Source organism: Anabas testudineus, chromosome 1 (assembly GCF_900324465.2).
Source record: "Anabas testudineus chromosome 1, fAnaTes1.2, whole genome shotgun sequence".
NCBI classification, from domain to species: Eukaryota; Metazoa; Chordata; class Actinopteri; order Anabantiformes; family Anabantidae; genus Anabas; species Anabas testudineus.
Window position 1 is genome coordinate 11712314 of NC_046610.1, and position 17029 is coordinate 11729342.

Genomic DNA, 17029 nt, shown 5'->3' on the forward strand with positions numbered 1-17029 from the left:
CGGCGTCCTGAACACAAAAGAAAGCTGCGGCACAGGGGTAAACACATGAGCCAATTGGGACGTCAGGGGAGCAAGAAGGCACTTGGTGCAGGGGGGTGGGTGGGCGGGGGGGACTGCTCTCTAGAATTCACTTATCCCCAAATCCCTTCCCCTACTTTACTGATAACAACAAGGAGCGGGCCTTGGGAGCTTAACATAGTGACAAATCCGGCCGAGGGAGTGCTGTGCCAATACACTCTGCGACTCGGCTGCGTCTGCAGGGATTAGAGCGCTTTCCGGGTTTCTTCACCGAGCGTGGCGTCTTGAAATGACTTTAATTTGTTTCATTTGAAATAAACTGCCCAGACACTCAGAGTTCAATTTTATGGATGACCTATCAACAGTGTTATCCAATCACTGTGTTAAGAGATGTTAGTGTGTGTAGGGGTGGGGTGGGGCTTTGTGTTTGGTTCTCTGTGCATTATCCGTGGTGTGTTATAGGACAGACTGTGTCTGCATGCCATTAAAGAGACACTATGTACTGTACAGGTGTGTTTTCCAGCCTTCTCCTATAAGCATGTTTGCTCTAATAATTTAGCTTTATACATAACAAGTGCAGCACCAAGAAAGCCAAAGCACTGGCAACAAAGGCCCCTGGGATTTGATTTGATTTCTTTCTACACCGAACAAGTGGGAGACAGAGAGATGAAGAAAATGAGAGAGCGATATCACGCCTGTATCACCGTCGTGTGTGATGCCCACACACTAGAGGGGCTCGGAGGGATCATGACTGTGCTCGTGTCAGCTCCTATGGAGAAAATGGATTATACTTCCTCTGTCTGTTTGAATAGAAACAGAGCACCAGTGAGCACTTGGCATGACCGTGAGATGACAGCAAACCTTTGCCTGACATGACAGGGCGAGGCCGACTGGGCAGACCCCCCGTGGTTTTCAGTAAATACATGTTTTATGGATGTGCTTGTCTTCATGTGTCAATGTTTAGCGTCCGAAGGCATAACAGTGTCGATGAGTGGGAAAAACGGGTGATATCAAGTAACTTGGTCAGAATACCAGATGTTTAGCATGCACTACATGATAATACAAGCAAAATGTTCAGACTGGAGAAAGCATATTTGATAACATGCTGCCTTAGATTGTTGGACATTTATTCAAGACTCGAGTGCATAGCTTGCTAATTAATCATTACATTCCGCCACGTCACCCTTTAATCCACGTTATAGCACTGTATTCCAGTAACAAGTTATGACAAAGAGACATGCTGCGACTTCAAACTGTTCCGAAGAAGAGCTGCCCACTCAAAGCACAGTTGAGTGCCAGAAAAAGTAGTTAACAGTTTGGTACTGTGAAGTTCCTTTGTGTGGCAGCACTGGTGCGTCTAAGCTCAGATGGCCCTGCAATGTTACTCGGCGGGAGCCGTGGTGGGAGTATACATACAACACACTCAAAGCACTTCACAACCAGGACCCCCACAGTCATCCTGGAGCATTTATTGTGCATCCATAACGTGTGCCTGTTCTTTTTGTTCTCCTGGTTAAATTTCAGATATCACAAAGTAAAACTTTTATGAGTTGTTTCTTACTTGAACTAATTGAACTCAATGTACACTTAACTCCTGAAAAAAGATAAAGGAGGAGTTCTGTGAAACTGTAAATGGATGTAGAATTTAACTACACTCCATATTTTACATATCTCTGTAGTTTATATTATTATCTGTATTAGGGCTATAAAACACTTTAAGCATACAGCATATCCACCTACTTATTCTGCTGTACTAAGAATATCTTGAGACAAAAAACAGTAACTTATAATTATTTTAAATTATATTAACAAAATAATGCAACAATATATGAACTTCTGTTCAATGGCTGTTTTTTAAAATGCAATGACCAGGAAAAGAGATCAGGCAGTCAGAACAACAACCATATGACCTCTGAAGTCATAAATACCGTCACAATATTCCTCTTAAGGTTGAACTATCATGCTATGATTTAGTAAAATGAAACTTATAGCAGCAGTTATACAGTCTAATTTTAGTTTAGTAAGGTTAAGCATGGGAATTCCCTGTTATAGGTACCTGAGCTGGTCCTGAAACTCGCAATTTTGTTTTATCTGCTATCAAAATGCATCACAATAGGGACTATAGCTGCACAGTACATATATTTAATTACAATAAGCTGCCGTTTTGGTTTTATTTATTTCTTCCTTCTTTGTGCATTACCCCCCTGTGTGTGCAGACTGTGTAGCGACCCAGGCAGTATAATACAGGCTCGTGCCACAGGGAGAGGCACTGGGCCAAGTCACACTCCTGCTATCCACAATCCATTCAACATGCAACACACCGCTAGAGCCTCTGTGTTGCTGGAGGGGAGCAAGCACTGATACCCTCTTAATGTTCTTTAAGCCGGGCCCAAGTGAAAAATTGCTAATGTGTAACAAAGCTCAGACCCCAGTGATCTCGACGGAAGCCTTGGCACAGTAATATACTGTATATTGTGTTTTGTTTAGCATCTGAAGGGAATTTGGTAATTACTTCTTTGTTTGTGATTACAATTTTACACCTGCCATCCCTGAACAGTGTTTTATTTAAAATAATCCCGTCTGTTAGGATAATTTAAATGGACTTTCATGCTATGTAAGTGGAACTAGTTGGATGAATCGATTTGAGTTTGGCCAGGGAACGGTGGTGGGTAGTGGGGTGAGCTTCAGTTCAACTTGCACCACAGCTACTGAAGCAACAACACTACAGTCACTGTATATACAGAATTTGGGCTTGTTGCCCAGACTTTACCCAAACCAAATAGATGTTTTCTGAAATATAGTTTTTTTTTATGTCAGGTTCCAAAACCCTGCCAAATATGAGAAGTTGCAGCACAGTGGGGAAGTGAACATTGACTCACCCGAGCGCTCTGTCCAGCAATAAGCTGGTCATCTTCAGTCTGGACACTAGTCCTGCTGCGAGTATCATAGTCCTCCTGTTCAAAGTCAGAGTCATCTTCCAGCTCCTCTGGTGTCTGTGAGAAACACAAAGTCGAAGTTGGACAAAGAGTCAGAGAGCAAGAGAGAAACTGAAAAAGCAAATATAATATCAGTCCTATACTGACAGCTGAAAAGGGCAATTTTCTTTGCCTCCATGCCCCATTGTGCGAGAATCTTGAGTAATAGACTGTATACGTTCCCGTGTGTTGCCATTTTCAGCAGAGCCTGCCTCACTGGGAGTCAGAGCAAGACCTCACACAATTAAAAGAGTCAATCTCAAACTGAGTTATTCTCTGATAATGTTTCAAATGATGATGTGTGAGTTCACTCAGTGGTAGATCAGACGCACATTGAAAAGAGGGCAAAAGGTTTAAAGTATTTTAGGTAAGGTATTTTTTTTCCACATTTACTCTCCTTAAGTTTTGGAAGATAAAAAACCACGAAGCAATGAGAAAATAAAGATTTCAATCAAAGATGTATCCTGTTTAAACATTGCTTAGTGATTATAACCGTTTAACATAATACTTACAATATAACAATAACATTTACATAACACATAATATTTTGATTTATTTATTTTTGTATGTCACAAGGGAAAAGGCACAATAACAAAATATAAAATGTCCTTTTGTATCTGTTTAAAGTGAGAGACTAAATAATTATTGAGCTCTTTTATTTCTCTCTGCTGGCTACAAGACACTCTTTTACCAATTAAGATTAGTGGTTTGGACAGGTTACTTCAACACAAGCTTGTTAATGTTATGAAACCAGCTCAGTTTTAGACTACACTATCACCATGCAGATCAAATCAAGACATGTACAGTAAGGTTATTACTTCCACACCAAGCAGACACCAAACACGTAAAGAAGCTCTGAATTCAGTATTGTCAAAGTATCCTTGTAAAGAGCATGATGAGGAATTGCATTTATAGACTGTGAGAATGTAGTCTTTCCATAATAATTAATTACCTCACAGATATGAGAAATGCTGAGTCAGCGCTCACATTCATTGTAAAGCAAGATTTCATCCAAACCCCAGGTCACTCAGACCACAGCCTGTGGCAATAATGAATGAAATTAACTGTTGCACAAGGTAGTAATTGACCCGAATTTTCTTGTTAGTATTCCTAACAGTGATTAATCCAGTGTGGCCTGTTGGAGTCAAAGTCTGTCACTGCTCAAAAGGGGAAATAGAATATCTTCAAACTCACTAAACAAGATGAGAGCAAATTAAATAGATGTCTTAGTTAGGGACAGTGAAGAGATAGAAAAAGAAAAAAAAAAAAAAACGTGAAGAATATCTACATACCTGAATTGAGCTCCTAATAATTTATTCAGATTTTCATTACACATTATTTTTTATTGATTTTCGTACTCATACTCGTACTATGTCCTGTTTGCTCATTTTAATTCAGAATAAAAGCTCAATAAAATAGCTAATTCCATTCTACAGAACATGTTTACAATATATTAAAGAGTACATAGTTTATTTATTATTTAAATGTAAATTAACTTTGCATTGTTTTTTTGGTTATGCACTATTCATCATTATCTTGCCACCTGACCTATAATATTATTTTATTTTTGCCTTTGTATTTACATTACTTATGGAATGTATTAAAATTTTATGTAAAATATATAATAATTACACAATTGACCTTGTGATCATCCCAACCAGAGCTAAAATCACTTGTACTGTGGTCATTTTTCAGAGTTGTATAAATTCTGGCTCACAGTGTTCTAAACCTCGTAGTCTTATGGCATCTGCAAAGATTTTAAACTCAAGGCTGCCTTATTAAAACCAGCCTTCTGAGACTGAATTTCATCGCTCCCTGGTACCTAAAAGAGTCAACCCACCCAAACCCACACCATTGCAGCTTCATTTTTAATGTAGTGTTTCTTTACTGTAAGTCTGAAGTTCCAGTACTTGTAAAAGTTGAACTTTCTCCATGAGCCAGACTGTAGGTCAGCTTGTTGACAAAAGGAGAGAGTGTAAACATCGGCTGTTTTACAGATGCCAGTCTCCAAGCGCGGTTCAATTTCATACATGTTCCATTCAATCTAATACTTGCTACTCCATCACACCACTCTGCTCTGTGTGTGTGTGTGTGTGTGTGTGTGTGCATATGTGAGTACATAAAGGCCAGGACCAAACTGTTTTTGAGAATTGTTTCATTATAACTTTACGCTCTGCTCAAGACCTGCCTCAATTTTTAAACACTGTGGAGAATTGGTTTCTTAATCCATCAACTGCTCATAAGATCTGTGCTGTAAAAGATTCTAAAGGAGGCATTACTTGGCTTAAGAGGCAGAGAAATAACACAGACACATAAATATGTGTGGACAAGCAACTATTACATGTGGCACCAACATTTGCTATCTATATGATGGAGTTAGACAACAGAGAAAGCAAGGATCTTCCAAGTTGTTTCCTCAGAAAGTAATTGAACTTGGATGGGATTATGAAGCCAGCTGGTCCCAGGCAGTTCAAAGCTGCCTGTTTTACATTATTTACCAACATCAAATTATTTTCCATAATTAGATTTCTTTCCAGAGCTGCACTGGGAAACCTTCCAGCCTGCATAAAGTTGAATAAATGAATTACATGGTGAGGAGAGAAGGGCTACTTCGGGTGAAAAATGCAGATACTTTAACATCAGAGTGGGTATGTGAGACAGTAGAGCTGCTGGTATAATGCTGTTATGCAGCATTTCTATCATGACATGTTGCAAAATGTTCTGCCAGCTTTAGAAAACAGATCACATGAGAGGTGTGACATCGCAAATGGGAATTCTATTGAATTTTTATATTTCAATTATGTTTTTCTTCATCCTTAGGGCAGATATGTTTTTGTCAGAAAATATCCACTATCACCATGATAGCCAGCAGCACAGTTTGCTTCACTAGTAATGTCCCACAGATATGGAGCTAAAATGAGAATCAAGAAGAAAAAAAAACTAGAAAAAGATGTGAGTGTGACAAATTTGTCCCATGAGTCATGGGAAGTTCACCAGGCATTGAATCCATTGACTGGAGATTATCCTCCTAGGCTATATCAACAAATGTTTTAGTTTTACCGTCCTGATAGGAACCTTTTTAGATAATAATTAGAGAAGTAAAATTACTTTAGAATACCAAAATTTAGATTATAGATTCAAACGAAACAGACTTGTTGACTCTGTGTTCAGCAACACTGGTAAATCAATTACTCAGATGGCTACAATGAAATATCGTAAATACATGGAGAAAGTCAGAAATTAAATTGCTGCACTTCATCTTCGTCAGCAGTTCCAAACACAAACCTTTTAGTCTATGTCTTGCTAAATATTTACCTCATTGCTTTTAGAGAAGATATTGGACATACCCTTATCATCAGGACAGCTTTCCTGATGTCACGGACACCGTCATAGACCAAACGAGATGCATCAATGAACTCATTCTCCTCAAAGGGCTGTGGGGGGTTCGTGCTGAGTGCCTCGATGGCTACCTCCACTTGTTCAGCAAAACGGGGCATGACTGTAGGGAGGAATAGGTGAGAAACACAGAGAGAGAGAGAGAACAAAATACAAGAGTCAGGTGTATCACATTTGTCCGTGAACAGCTTTTTCAGAATGAATGAAAGCTTATCAGTAAGAGATGGGAAATGCATGGTCGAAGCACAGTTTTTGATGTGTAGTATTTCTTGTCACAATCTCAATTCACAAATTTCATAGCAGCAGTGTATCTCCTGGCACAGGTATCTGCTCAACTATGCTCTTCAGGAGTAGGCAAGATGTCCCCTAAACCAATGTATGAGTGACAATATGCTGTTTCCACATTGTACTCTAATTAGCTGTTCCACCTTGGCTTACCCAACACAAAGACTGGTCAGCCTGTTACATACTGTATCACTTCGTGCCTATGCTGGCATGTGGTATGTGGAAGTGTGTGTGTGTGTGTGTGTGTATACCAGGCTACTTGTAAAAAGACATCTGTGTGCATTTCAGTGGCACAGGACAAGGACGTTAACTTGCAAGCTCAGCCTGTCAACTCACAATGCCATTGAAGGGAAATAAATTCATCAAAGTCTTTTGAGCCAAACAAAAGCCGAGCAACAAAAGAAAGGTTTCTATTGACCATAAAAATAGTTGGTTTTATTGGCAGTGTTAGTTGGCCAGAACTGATGGAATAGTTTTCTTCTCTTTCTGTGTTCAAATGAATTGTGCTGAATGTGAATAGACATTATGCAATATTCAAAAATACAGACAGAATGTTTGAATATTTAGTAGGCTACCTTTCTAACTAATCTCCTGTTGAGTAACAATGCTTGAATATGGATTTTATAATGTGTTTTTTCTATGGGCTTTATGCTGTAGCAAATTATCATAACAAAAGCTATGATTTACCTGGACTGACACTCGCTAGCTAGAAAAGGTCTTCATTCATTGTATTATCTGCATGTGCATAAATATCTATAATCTTGCTTGTGCCTGACGTCAAGTGCACAACTGTACAGGTATTTTCTATTAATCATTTCTAAATATACACTATAGATAAAACAAAACTGAGCATAGCCGTGAACAATATCATCTACAGTGTAATGTAAATGTTAAATGACTGAAATTCATGATCTTACGGTGATTATCTTATTTTAATTGCAAATGTAGGGAACATAATGTAATAATAATATCAATGTGTGAATATGTGCAGATGAGTGGAATATTTTGTCCTTGAAACATAATGATATAGTTGTAAGTTGGTGCCGCTTTGTGTGGCTGCCGGTTGCAGCAGCTCCGATTAGATCTGTTAGATTTGCTCTTTTTTAATAGTTTTTGTTGTTTTTTGTTGCTCTTTCTACTCTCTTTCCTTTACTCCATTATGCTAACTAGATTGGGCAGTGGATTACTTGTATGTTTTTTCCTGGTTTTCCTAGTTCCTAGACCACAGCAACAGATGTGTCCAGGAGCAGAAATTTCAGGAGCGGTTGTATTATTTACCAGCTACACTGTTACACTGTAACAAGGCCCCAGATCCCTGTGGAGCCAAGAAGAAGATGCTGGGGATGTAGGGCTGGACTCAAAAGAAAAGAATAAAACAGAAGGTTTAAATTTCTTCCTATTGTCATTGCACAAAATTTGAGGTCTCTGGCAAATAAGATGGACGAGCTTGGAGTGCTGACTATGACCCAGCGGGTGTATCATGAGTGCAGTAGTATGTGCTTTACTGAGACATAGCTGCAGGAACACATCCTGGGCTTCAACCACACCATCAGCAGCTTCCAGATGGTGCAGGCGGACAGAGAGGTAAGAATAGAGGAGGGGGGATTGCGATGCTTGTGAGTAACAGGTGATGTAATCCTTGACATGTTATTGTGAAAGAATGCCTCTGTAGCCCGGATATTGAACTGTTAGCTGTCGGCCTTCATCCATATTTTCTACCAAGGGAGTTTACATGTGTTATTGTGATCACTGCATACATCCTGCCATCGCATGTGACGTCATTCACTCCGTCACCACTAGACTTCAAAATCAACATAATTTCATTATCATTACAGGAGACTTTAAGCATGCGTCTCTTTCCACAACTCTTGCAACTTTTTCCAGTATGTCAACTGCTCCACAATAAAACAATAAAACTTTGGATTTACTGTATGCAAACATGAAGGATGCATAAACCTCTACTGCTCTGCCCCCCGACGGCTGATTGGATTACAACCTGGTGCCTCTCTCCTCCATCTACACTCCCATTGTTCAGCAGACAGTGACCAAGAGCACTGTTAGGAAGTGGTCTTCTTTTGAGTCTCTGTAGGGGTGCTTTGAAACCACGGACTGGGAAGTTCTCCGTGAACAGAATGGAAACGACATCGACTCCATGACAGACACCATCACAGAGTACGTCAACTTTTGTGTGGATAATATTATCCCGACCAGGACAGTGAGGTGCTTCTCCAACAATAAACCCTGGATTAACTGCAACCTGAAGGAGTTGCTGAACAGGAAGAAGAAAATGTTCCTGGCAGGAAAGAAGGAGCAGATGAAGATGGTTCAGAGGGAGCTAAAAGTGAGACTAAGGGAGAGTAAGGATACCTACAGTAGGAAACTGGAGAACCAACTCCAGCATAACAACATGAAGCATGCGTGGTCTGAAATGAAAAAGATCACAGGCTTCAAAAAGAAGGCGAATCTTACCAGACCAAACGACTTAAACAACTATTTCAACAGATTTTACAGTAGGACCCCCAAACACCCCTTCCTCCTCCTCTTCCTCATCCTTATCTGCCAGACACTTAGTTTCGCTGTTATCCTCAACCAGACACGCAGACAGCACACCCATGATGTCTCCACTGCCCCAAGACCCCCAGCCCCCGTGCTGATCAGCTCTGTGGGATACTATGGTACCTACGGCAACTCTGCAGTCATGGGATGCAGTGGTGAAGAGGCAGTGGACAGAGACCTGGTGGACCATTTTGTAAAGTGGTGTGGAAACAATCACCTTAAATGAACAGAGACAGTTTTAAGACTGTCTCTATTTTGGGGGAGGAAGTGGAGGTGGTGGAGGGGTACAAATACTTGGGAGTTCACCTGGACAACAGACTGGACTAGAAATGCAACACAGAGGCTGTTTACAGGAAGGGACAGAGCAGACTCTACTTCTTGAAGAAGCTGAAGTCCTTTAATGTGTGCAACAAGATGTTGCAAATCCTTTACTAGTCTGTTGTAGCCAGTGCAGTTTTCTCTGCTGCTGTCTCCTGGAGTAGCAGCATCAAAGCCAGTGACACCAACATACTAAACAAACTGATCAGGAAGGCTGGCTCTGTGCTGGGACTTCACTGGAACCCTTGGAGCAGGTTGTGGACAGAAGGATGCTGAACTGGTAAACATCATGGAGAGCATCTCACATCCTCTCCATAGCCTGCTGGTCAAACTGCAGAGCAGCTTTAGTCAAGAGACTTCTCCTGATCCACTGTGAGAACATCAACCTCTATACTGAGTTCACAAGAAAAAACTGCATAATTAAACATTCTTTGCTCAGATGAATTCAACTCTCTTATCTTATGACAGCTGTGACTGGCACTAGCAGCCTTGCAACCCTTAACAAGAGAAAGAGGTTAAACCTTACTTATGAGTTAAATGCTACTGGCTACAACACTGACTGAATAGTACCACAAAAAAGTTAAAACTATGATCTGACTGTATGAATGACCGTTGACTTTAATCCAACTAAACACTTTAGCAATTTTTTAAGAATAGAGTAGAGCAAAACCCTCCAGCAGCTGAAAAAGGATCATCTGTGAAGAATGGCAGTGCATCTCTCTCTCAGGAACGTGCAGAATATACATATATAAAAAGTGGACATGCTAAGAGCTCATTTAGCTGACTGGCTAATTTAAGACAGTTGAATTATCAACAGAGAAGACAAGTCTAATGAGGATAGACAAATAAGAAAATCATACAAGACAAAGACAAAAAAAGCCAGTCGGTGAACCACCATTAGAAAGTCAGCTGTATGATTTTATAATTATTTCCCATACTTGCCTCCTCTCTTTTATGTGGCATGAACCAAATCAATTAGCCAGCTTGAACTAAAGGTGTATATGCAGTAAAGTTATTTGTCTGATATTAAACATAAGCTATATTTCTCCAAACATAAAAGGCACTACAAAAAGTCTCTCCTTTTTCTTTCCCCTTTTAATTCAGTTTAATCCACTTACTGGAGAAGCGTAAAATAGGCTTTTGGGAATTGCTGGGAAGGCGTTTTAAATAGAAATATTTAAATGTTCTCCAAGCTCTTAATGAGCAAAGTTGCTGATGGTAAGGAGCAATTTCACTCATTCCAGTTGAAAAATGATGAAGGGAATTAAATGTGACCATGTAGGAATGGATTTTTTTCCCCCCCTAGGCTTAAGCATAGTTTAAGTGAAAAGTTATGGAAGTACAATGAATGCTTAAAAACCTCATGGCAGACATGGCATGGTCCTGTGAGGTGTTTAACAAGCATAGCTTGAACAGTTTCTGATGCCTAAAGCAAAATTTTCCATGAAGACAGCTCAATTTAGACAGTATATTAAGAGGCAAAATCAGAAAGACTTTAAAAGACAAATAGGCATTAAAAAAAAAGCTGCTCAGCAGACAAATAAGACATATATTCCTAGCGAGTTGCTGTAGACAGAGCTGAAGGTGAATATTGGGCCTTAACTAATCATTAATATAATTCCAAATGAACACTTCTGATGCTTCTCAAAACTCCATCTTTTGTTTAGATGTTTAACTCAATAAAAGTAAAACAGCATCAAAGATCCTTGATCCAACCACAGAATTAATGCATGTATAACACTGACATACAGATGAAAATGTTACGTCAAAATCTGAAGCTATAAATCCTTGCTCTACAGTGATGTGCTTTTATTCTGCTTACTTCTTTGTTCTTCTACTGTACACTCTGTAACCTTGGTAAAATGTTTCACCTTCCTCCTCAATGTTCACTACTCATCAGCACTCTCTCCAAACTACCTCCCATTTATGCACTGATTAAGAGACCTTACACCCTCTTCTTGCAAGCTATAAGTTTGCCATCTGCTTCCCATTCTGACTAAAAACCTTTCTCCCATTATTATAACAATGGATACAAATTTAAAGGGTGACTCATTCGGCTTAGCAACTGTGCGCTGTACAGCGATAGGCCATATCAGGAGGCCATTTTGAGTATTAAAGGAGCACTGACTCACTTTCCTATTTACTGTTAAGCACAAATTGCTTTCTTTTGCTGTATCAGTGGCTACTTGTGCCACCAAGGGTATTCAGATTAAATATATTTAAAATAAATGCTCAATATTTATGGTGTCTTGTTTTTAGCTCTCAGGGCTATTATTTTAAAGAAGACACTGTGAAGTGTCTTGACTTTTATCCTCCAGCCTCCTGCACTTTTTGGTGCATTTGATCCACTGATTTATAGACATTATACTGTATGTAGGTGGCAGTGTGAGCATGTGTGCTATTCCTCACCGCAAAACCCTGGCTAAATCCCATTTACTGAGCCCCTATGTAATAACAAGAAGCAATGCCACCTTTCCTCTCTAAATGGCACACTGAGTTAGGCCATATATCAGTTTTTTAATCTACCTTCTCCAGGCACCACATTAATGACTGGCTTTAAAATTTGTCCCGTTTTTTGAGCAGAAGATTAGTTTAAACACAGGGAGTTAGTGGGCAGAAATGTGTCTTAGAGAAGAAGGTGGGAGGAGAGAAAAGAGAGAGACGCCATAACCTCTTTCCCATTAGGCTATTGATTTTTCTCCCTCTCAAGGACACGCTTCAATCCTGGGCCCATGTGTAGACTGTCTGTCAAGGAATCTATGGCTCAGCTTTACACAGAAGAGTTGTGTGCCTTGGCTGCAAGTATTTGACCCAACCATAAATCTGACCACACTCAATATGAGAAAGAGGGATGGGCAAATTGAGACAAGGTCAAAGGGCAGGTAGTTGTGATAAGCATCCTGTGTTGATGTGGCAGCTGTCAGAAAGAGAGACAAGTGGTCACGATTGGCATGAGTGGCCCCGGGCATAAACACCGGCACACTCAAATAAAAACACAAACAGCCAACTCATAGACACACACAAACACACACACACCCACACTCAGGCACAGGATAAATGTTTTACACATGCACACTACTGAGAAAAGGAGAAAAGGGGACCACATCAATGAATTCTACTAAAATCCCTGCTCATATCGCTTAGTGAAATCCTTGGTGACAGCTATTGATTTTTTGGTAGAGTCTAGTTAATTGGACTCAGTACCCTCTAAAAAGTGTGGGGTCCTATATCCTTTTCTTTGCTCAGCTACACTTAATCATCTTTCCCCCCAACTATAGATTTCTTCTTGACTGTGTTCAAATCCATAGACATCAGGCCTGTGAGGACTGAGGGGAGAGAGAAGCAAAAGTTCACAAGAATCAATAAGTGCTTTATGGTCCAGATCAGATGTGCATGGTAGCCCTTAAAAACCCCAACTACCACTAAGAGGGAAACAGGAAGGGAAAACACAACAGCTCTTCATCAAAGAAAAATATAGAGCCAGTAAAATGCTGGTCTAACTTAGTTGCCAGTTCCCTGCTTTAACATCTCAATTAGCACCCACAATCAAGTGGACACAAGCCTCATTAAATTTAAGACACAAATCCGCTTTAAGGCCATGCAGCCAGTGTGACTTGCATATTTGCTGCATCTCGATTGACTATATCACTGCAGCTTTGAACTTAAGATGGAGTGAAACAGAACTTAAACTCTGCTGTCTGCAGGTTTGTTCGAGTTTTCTTATCAACTGCATGTTGCCTACAGCACATATGGAGGCTACTAGAGCAGCTCCACAAGACAAAACAGATGAAACAGATCCATCTAAACTGAGTTTTATCTGAGCAGTAAAACAGTATTAGTTTCCTTTACAATAGCACCACACTATTCCACATGTAATGAATATGGGGTTAAATTAAAAACCAATGCATCTTGTCACACTTGTTGAAGACATTTAGATTAGATAAATAAACATGCTGTTTGTCCATGACACATGTAAGCTTTTTTTTTATTTGAAGTGTGGACTACATGAATAGGATGACCTAACTGAAGATGACTATTGTCATATGGCTCTATACACTGAATTTGATTTTGAAACTTGTTCAGCACTTCTGTCAACTTCGGTTGCTTTTAAATGTGCTATACAAATTAAATGTATTTGATTTGACTGCATTTGTAACAAATTGCTCTTAAAGTTGTGTTGTAGTAGTTTTATAGCAACTAGTGCTGTTTTAATTCAGACATGGGGAAAACTTGATTAAGATTAGAGAGTACTGTGCATCCCAACCACCCCTGGTTACACATCAGCATGCCGAAGATTTGCAGGCATAAACTGAACTGTTCAACTGCAACTCAATTACAGCTGAAATCAAGATATGTTGTAATTTGCTTAAAACTTTTAAGAAATGTGTCTTTTGTATATAACATTCATTTAGTGGGCTTCTTATTTTAAGCTGCACTATTACATTTACATTATGATGTTAACTGTTAAAAAAAGGAAATACTTACTAAAGAAAAATCAGTGGGTAATCAATAGGATACTGCAACATCAACAGTTCCCTATTTGTTGTTCTCAGTAATGCTGACACAATGCTTCTGGGTCCTGCTGACTCTTGAACAAGTTCGATATTCCATGGAGGATTAATAGAACGCTATCACAATCATGTGTTTGACAAGGTTATAGTCATGCAAAACTGACCTTAAGTGTCCAAGAGATGTTACCAATGCATTTCATCAATTAATTACACCAATCAATTAAACTTAATTATGCAATAATAGAACAGAATGTGCTTAAGGTACCATATAAGCAGTACTGTAGGTAGTCCATTACGGTGGAGTCGAACACCAGAAGAGGGACTTAGACAGATGGCTGTGTGATGACACGTGACACACCTAATGCCGTTTGCGACTTATCAGCTAACAGGGAGAGGAGCTGATTGTGTCTTGCAATTATCCTGGCAGATGAAAGTAACGAGCGAAACAATACCTTGCTAAATGGGCTCTAATGGGAGAGACAGAAACAGGAGGAGACGTGGCTGGGCGAGAGCGGAGAAAAAAATAATATGATGAGAGGAATGGCTAGTGTAAAAGTGCGAATGTGGTCCGATTTTATTCTTGTCAAAACGTTATTGCTAAATTACTTCTTTCCTTTCATCCTGTGTTTTTGTTTGTCCGCCTTTCATAACAGTGCGTTTTTAAAGGCACGTCAGTGCCTACTTTTACAAGATTTGCAGGGCCATTTCACAAAGCAATGATGTTTTCAGGAAAATAAAGACAGCAGACTCTTTCTTCTGTCTTGGTGGTTAGACTCTGTCTAAACACAATGCACACTAGCGTAATATTTAAAGAACACTGTATAAATGAAAATAAACTTTTAATTTAATCCACCCTTCAGTTATAGGAATGCTTTTTCAAAAAACAATGTTGTAAAACGTGAAGTTGAAACAGTACCAACAAACAATGAAGATGGTATACACTGCTTCCAGTAAATATCCTCGGCCTTGTCCAACACAGACAAAAGCTCACTTGAGTGTTTGGCTTTAAGCAATGCAGATGATGTCTTGATTGACAGGCTTACTGTTGATGTACGCACAAAGCCAACTAACTGACTCAACCGCACGTGACTCCGCTGCTGGCGATGTGGTGATACCAGATCTGACGCCCACAGTGTGGGATGACCTCACTACATCCTGTAGATGCCAAGAGACTACTGGTATGGTGAAGAAAACTGACCAAACCAGCTCATCAGGGCCTGACAAATTTGTTCATGGACTAGGATCAAGCAGAACCTATACTGTCTTTATCAACTAAACTGTCAGTGAAGGTACTGGCTGACGGACCCAGTGGAGTATTTGTAGAGGCAATTTCAACATTTTTAACCTGACCGTGTCTCTGTAAACTGTTCCCACAGGCCACTGTCACAATAATCCCTGTGCCAAACTACCATATATCCTTTTACCATACCATACAACTTTTTCAATAACTTCACACTAGTGGCATTCACAACCATTATCTTTGAACAGCTGTTTTCAAAGCACTCTCTTGGACAAGTCTCATTCTCCATGGTCAAACAGATTAACCACATCCGTTTGCCCTCCACACTGCAGTCACCCACCTCAAATTCAACATTATTGTCCCCAACAGTGTGGTAAACAAAGCAGTTTGACCTGGGTTATAGTCAATATATGTTTACGTGGATCAAAGACCTTTTGACAAAGTGCCCATAGACAGTCAGTATACCTGTATACCCCACAAATACAATCATTACATTTGCAGATGATACAAAAGTGCTGCATCTAATTGCAAAATAGGACTGGGCAGCCCTGAAGGAAGCTGTGTGGCTGTCACTTCACCCTGAACACCGAGAAAAGCAATGAACCCGTAATTGACTCTAGGATTTACTGTGTAGTGATCAGTGGCCAGAATGTGGAAAGGTTTTCCAGTTTTAAATTTCAAGGAACCCACATCACAAAGGAGAAGAAGGCAGAGCTCATTAATGACATTAAAGAAAACCAACCTGCCCAGCCAGCTGCTTGTGTCACAATGAGGTACGCTAACTGTTCAGCATCCAACAAGATAGTCCTCCAGAGAGTCATAAACACTGCCCAGTACACAACTATCCACTCTCTGGCCTGACTAGATGACAGATCAGATCATGCTGCCTCCCCAGAGCCAGCAGCGTTCTGAAGGACGCAACCCACACCTGCCACCATCTCTTCACCTTGTTGCCTTATGGGGATGCTACAGGGCCATAAAAATCTGCACCTCAAGACTAAAAAACAACTCTTACCCAAGAGTCATCACTAAACTGAACTCTGTAAAGCCCCGTCCCCCAACAGCTCCCAAAGTCCCTCCTCCAACCCAGATCTCCCCGCCGTAATAAACTCACATGTCTTTGAATGTTATGTGACACCGAAGCTGCACAGTGATGGAGAAAACAGTAACAGGTGAAAAATGGATGAGAGGCAGGAGTGGCAGAGGAGTGAACAGGTGGCGTCCAGGGTTTGTGCTAGAGCCAAGAAGCTGGTCGAATCTGTGGGACACTGGGCATTCAGGCAATTAAGGTGTGTCTGTAAGTCACCAAGCAGACTGAGAAGTGCTACAGTCTGTGTGTGTTTATGTGCATGTTGCACTGCTCAGCATGAAAGCCGCTTAACAAAAGGCTTGGGGCAAAATGTTTGATGCAAGCGCAGCCCAAGTGTGAAGGATACTGTATTAATCGTCACAATATATTGTGGCTCATTTTGCCACAATAGCTTTGTGTGGAGTGCACTAACCAGTCTCAGACAGAAGCTTGATGGACTCCAGCACACGCTCAGTGTAGACCCCAGGTTCATAGTTTTCCATCTCAGCGTTAATGATGTGGACCACACGAGCAGCCCGGCCCCGGATAGCTCCGGCAGTTCGGTCGAGAGTGTCCACATCTCCCTCTTGCAGAGCAATTACGCATTTGTTGACATCTTCAAGGATGTGATTTTCTTAGGAGAGGCAAAAAAGAATAACAG

General features: G+C 40.3%; 1 protein-coding gene across 2 annotated transcripts in view; it reads right to left on the bottom strand.

Annotated features, from left to right (window-relative positions):
• The window catches only part of ctnna2 (catenin (cadherin-associated protein), alpha 2), a 263561-nt gene that overhangs the window by 15014 nt on the left and 231518 nt on the right, over positions 1–17029 (bottom strand). For both annotated transcript variants that reach the window (XM_026360927.1, XM_026360928.1), the window contains exons 12-14: positions 16802–17002; positions 6341–6492; positions 2898–3011 (exon numbers count right to left, since the gene is read on the bottom strand). In XM_026360927.1, the coding sequence (XP_026216712.1) occupies positions 2898–3011; positions 6341–6492; positions 16802–17002 (467 nt within the window). The remainder of the gene's footprint in view (positions 1–2897; positions 3012–6340; positions 6493–16801; positions 17003–17029) is intronic.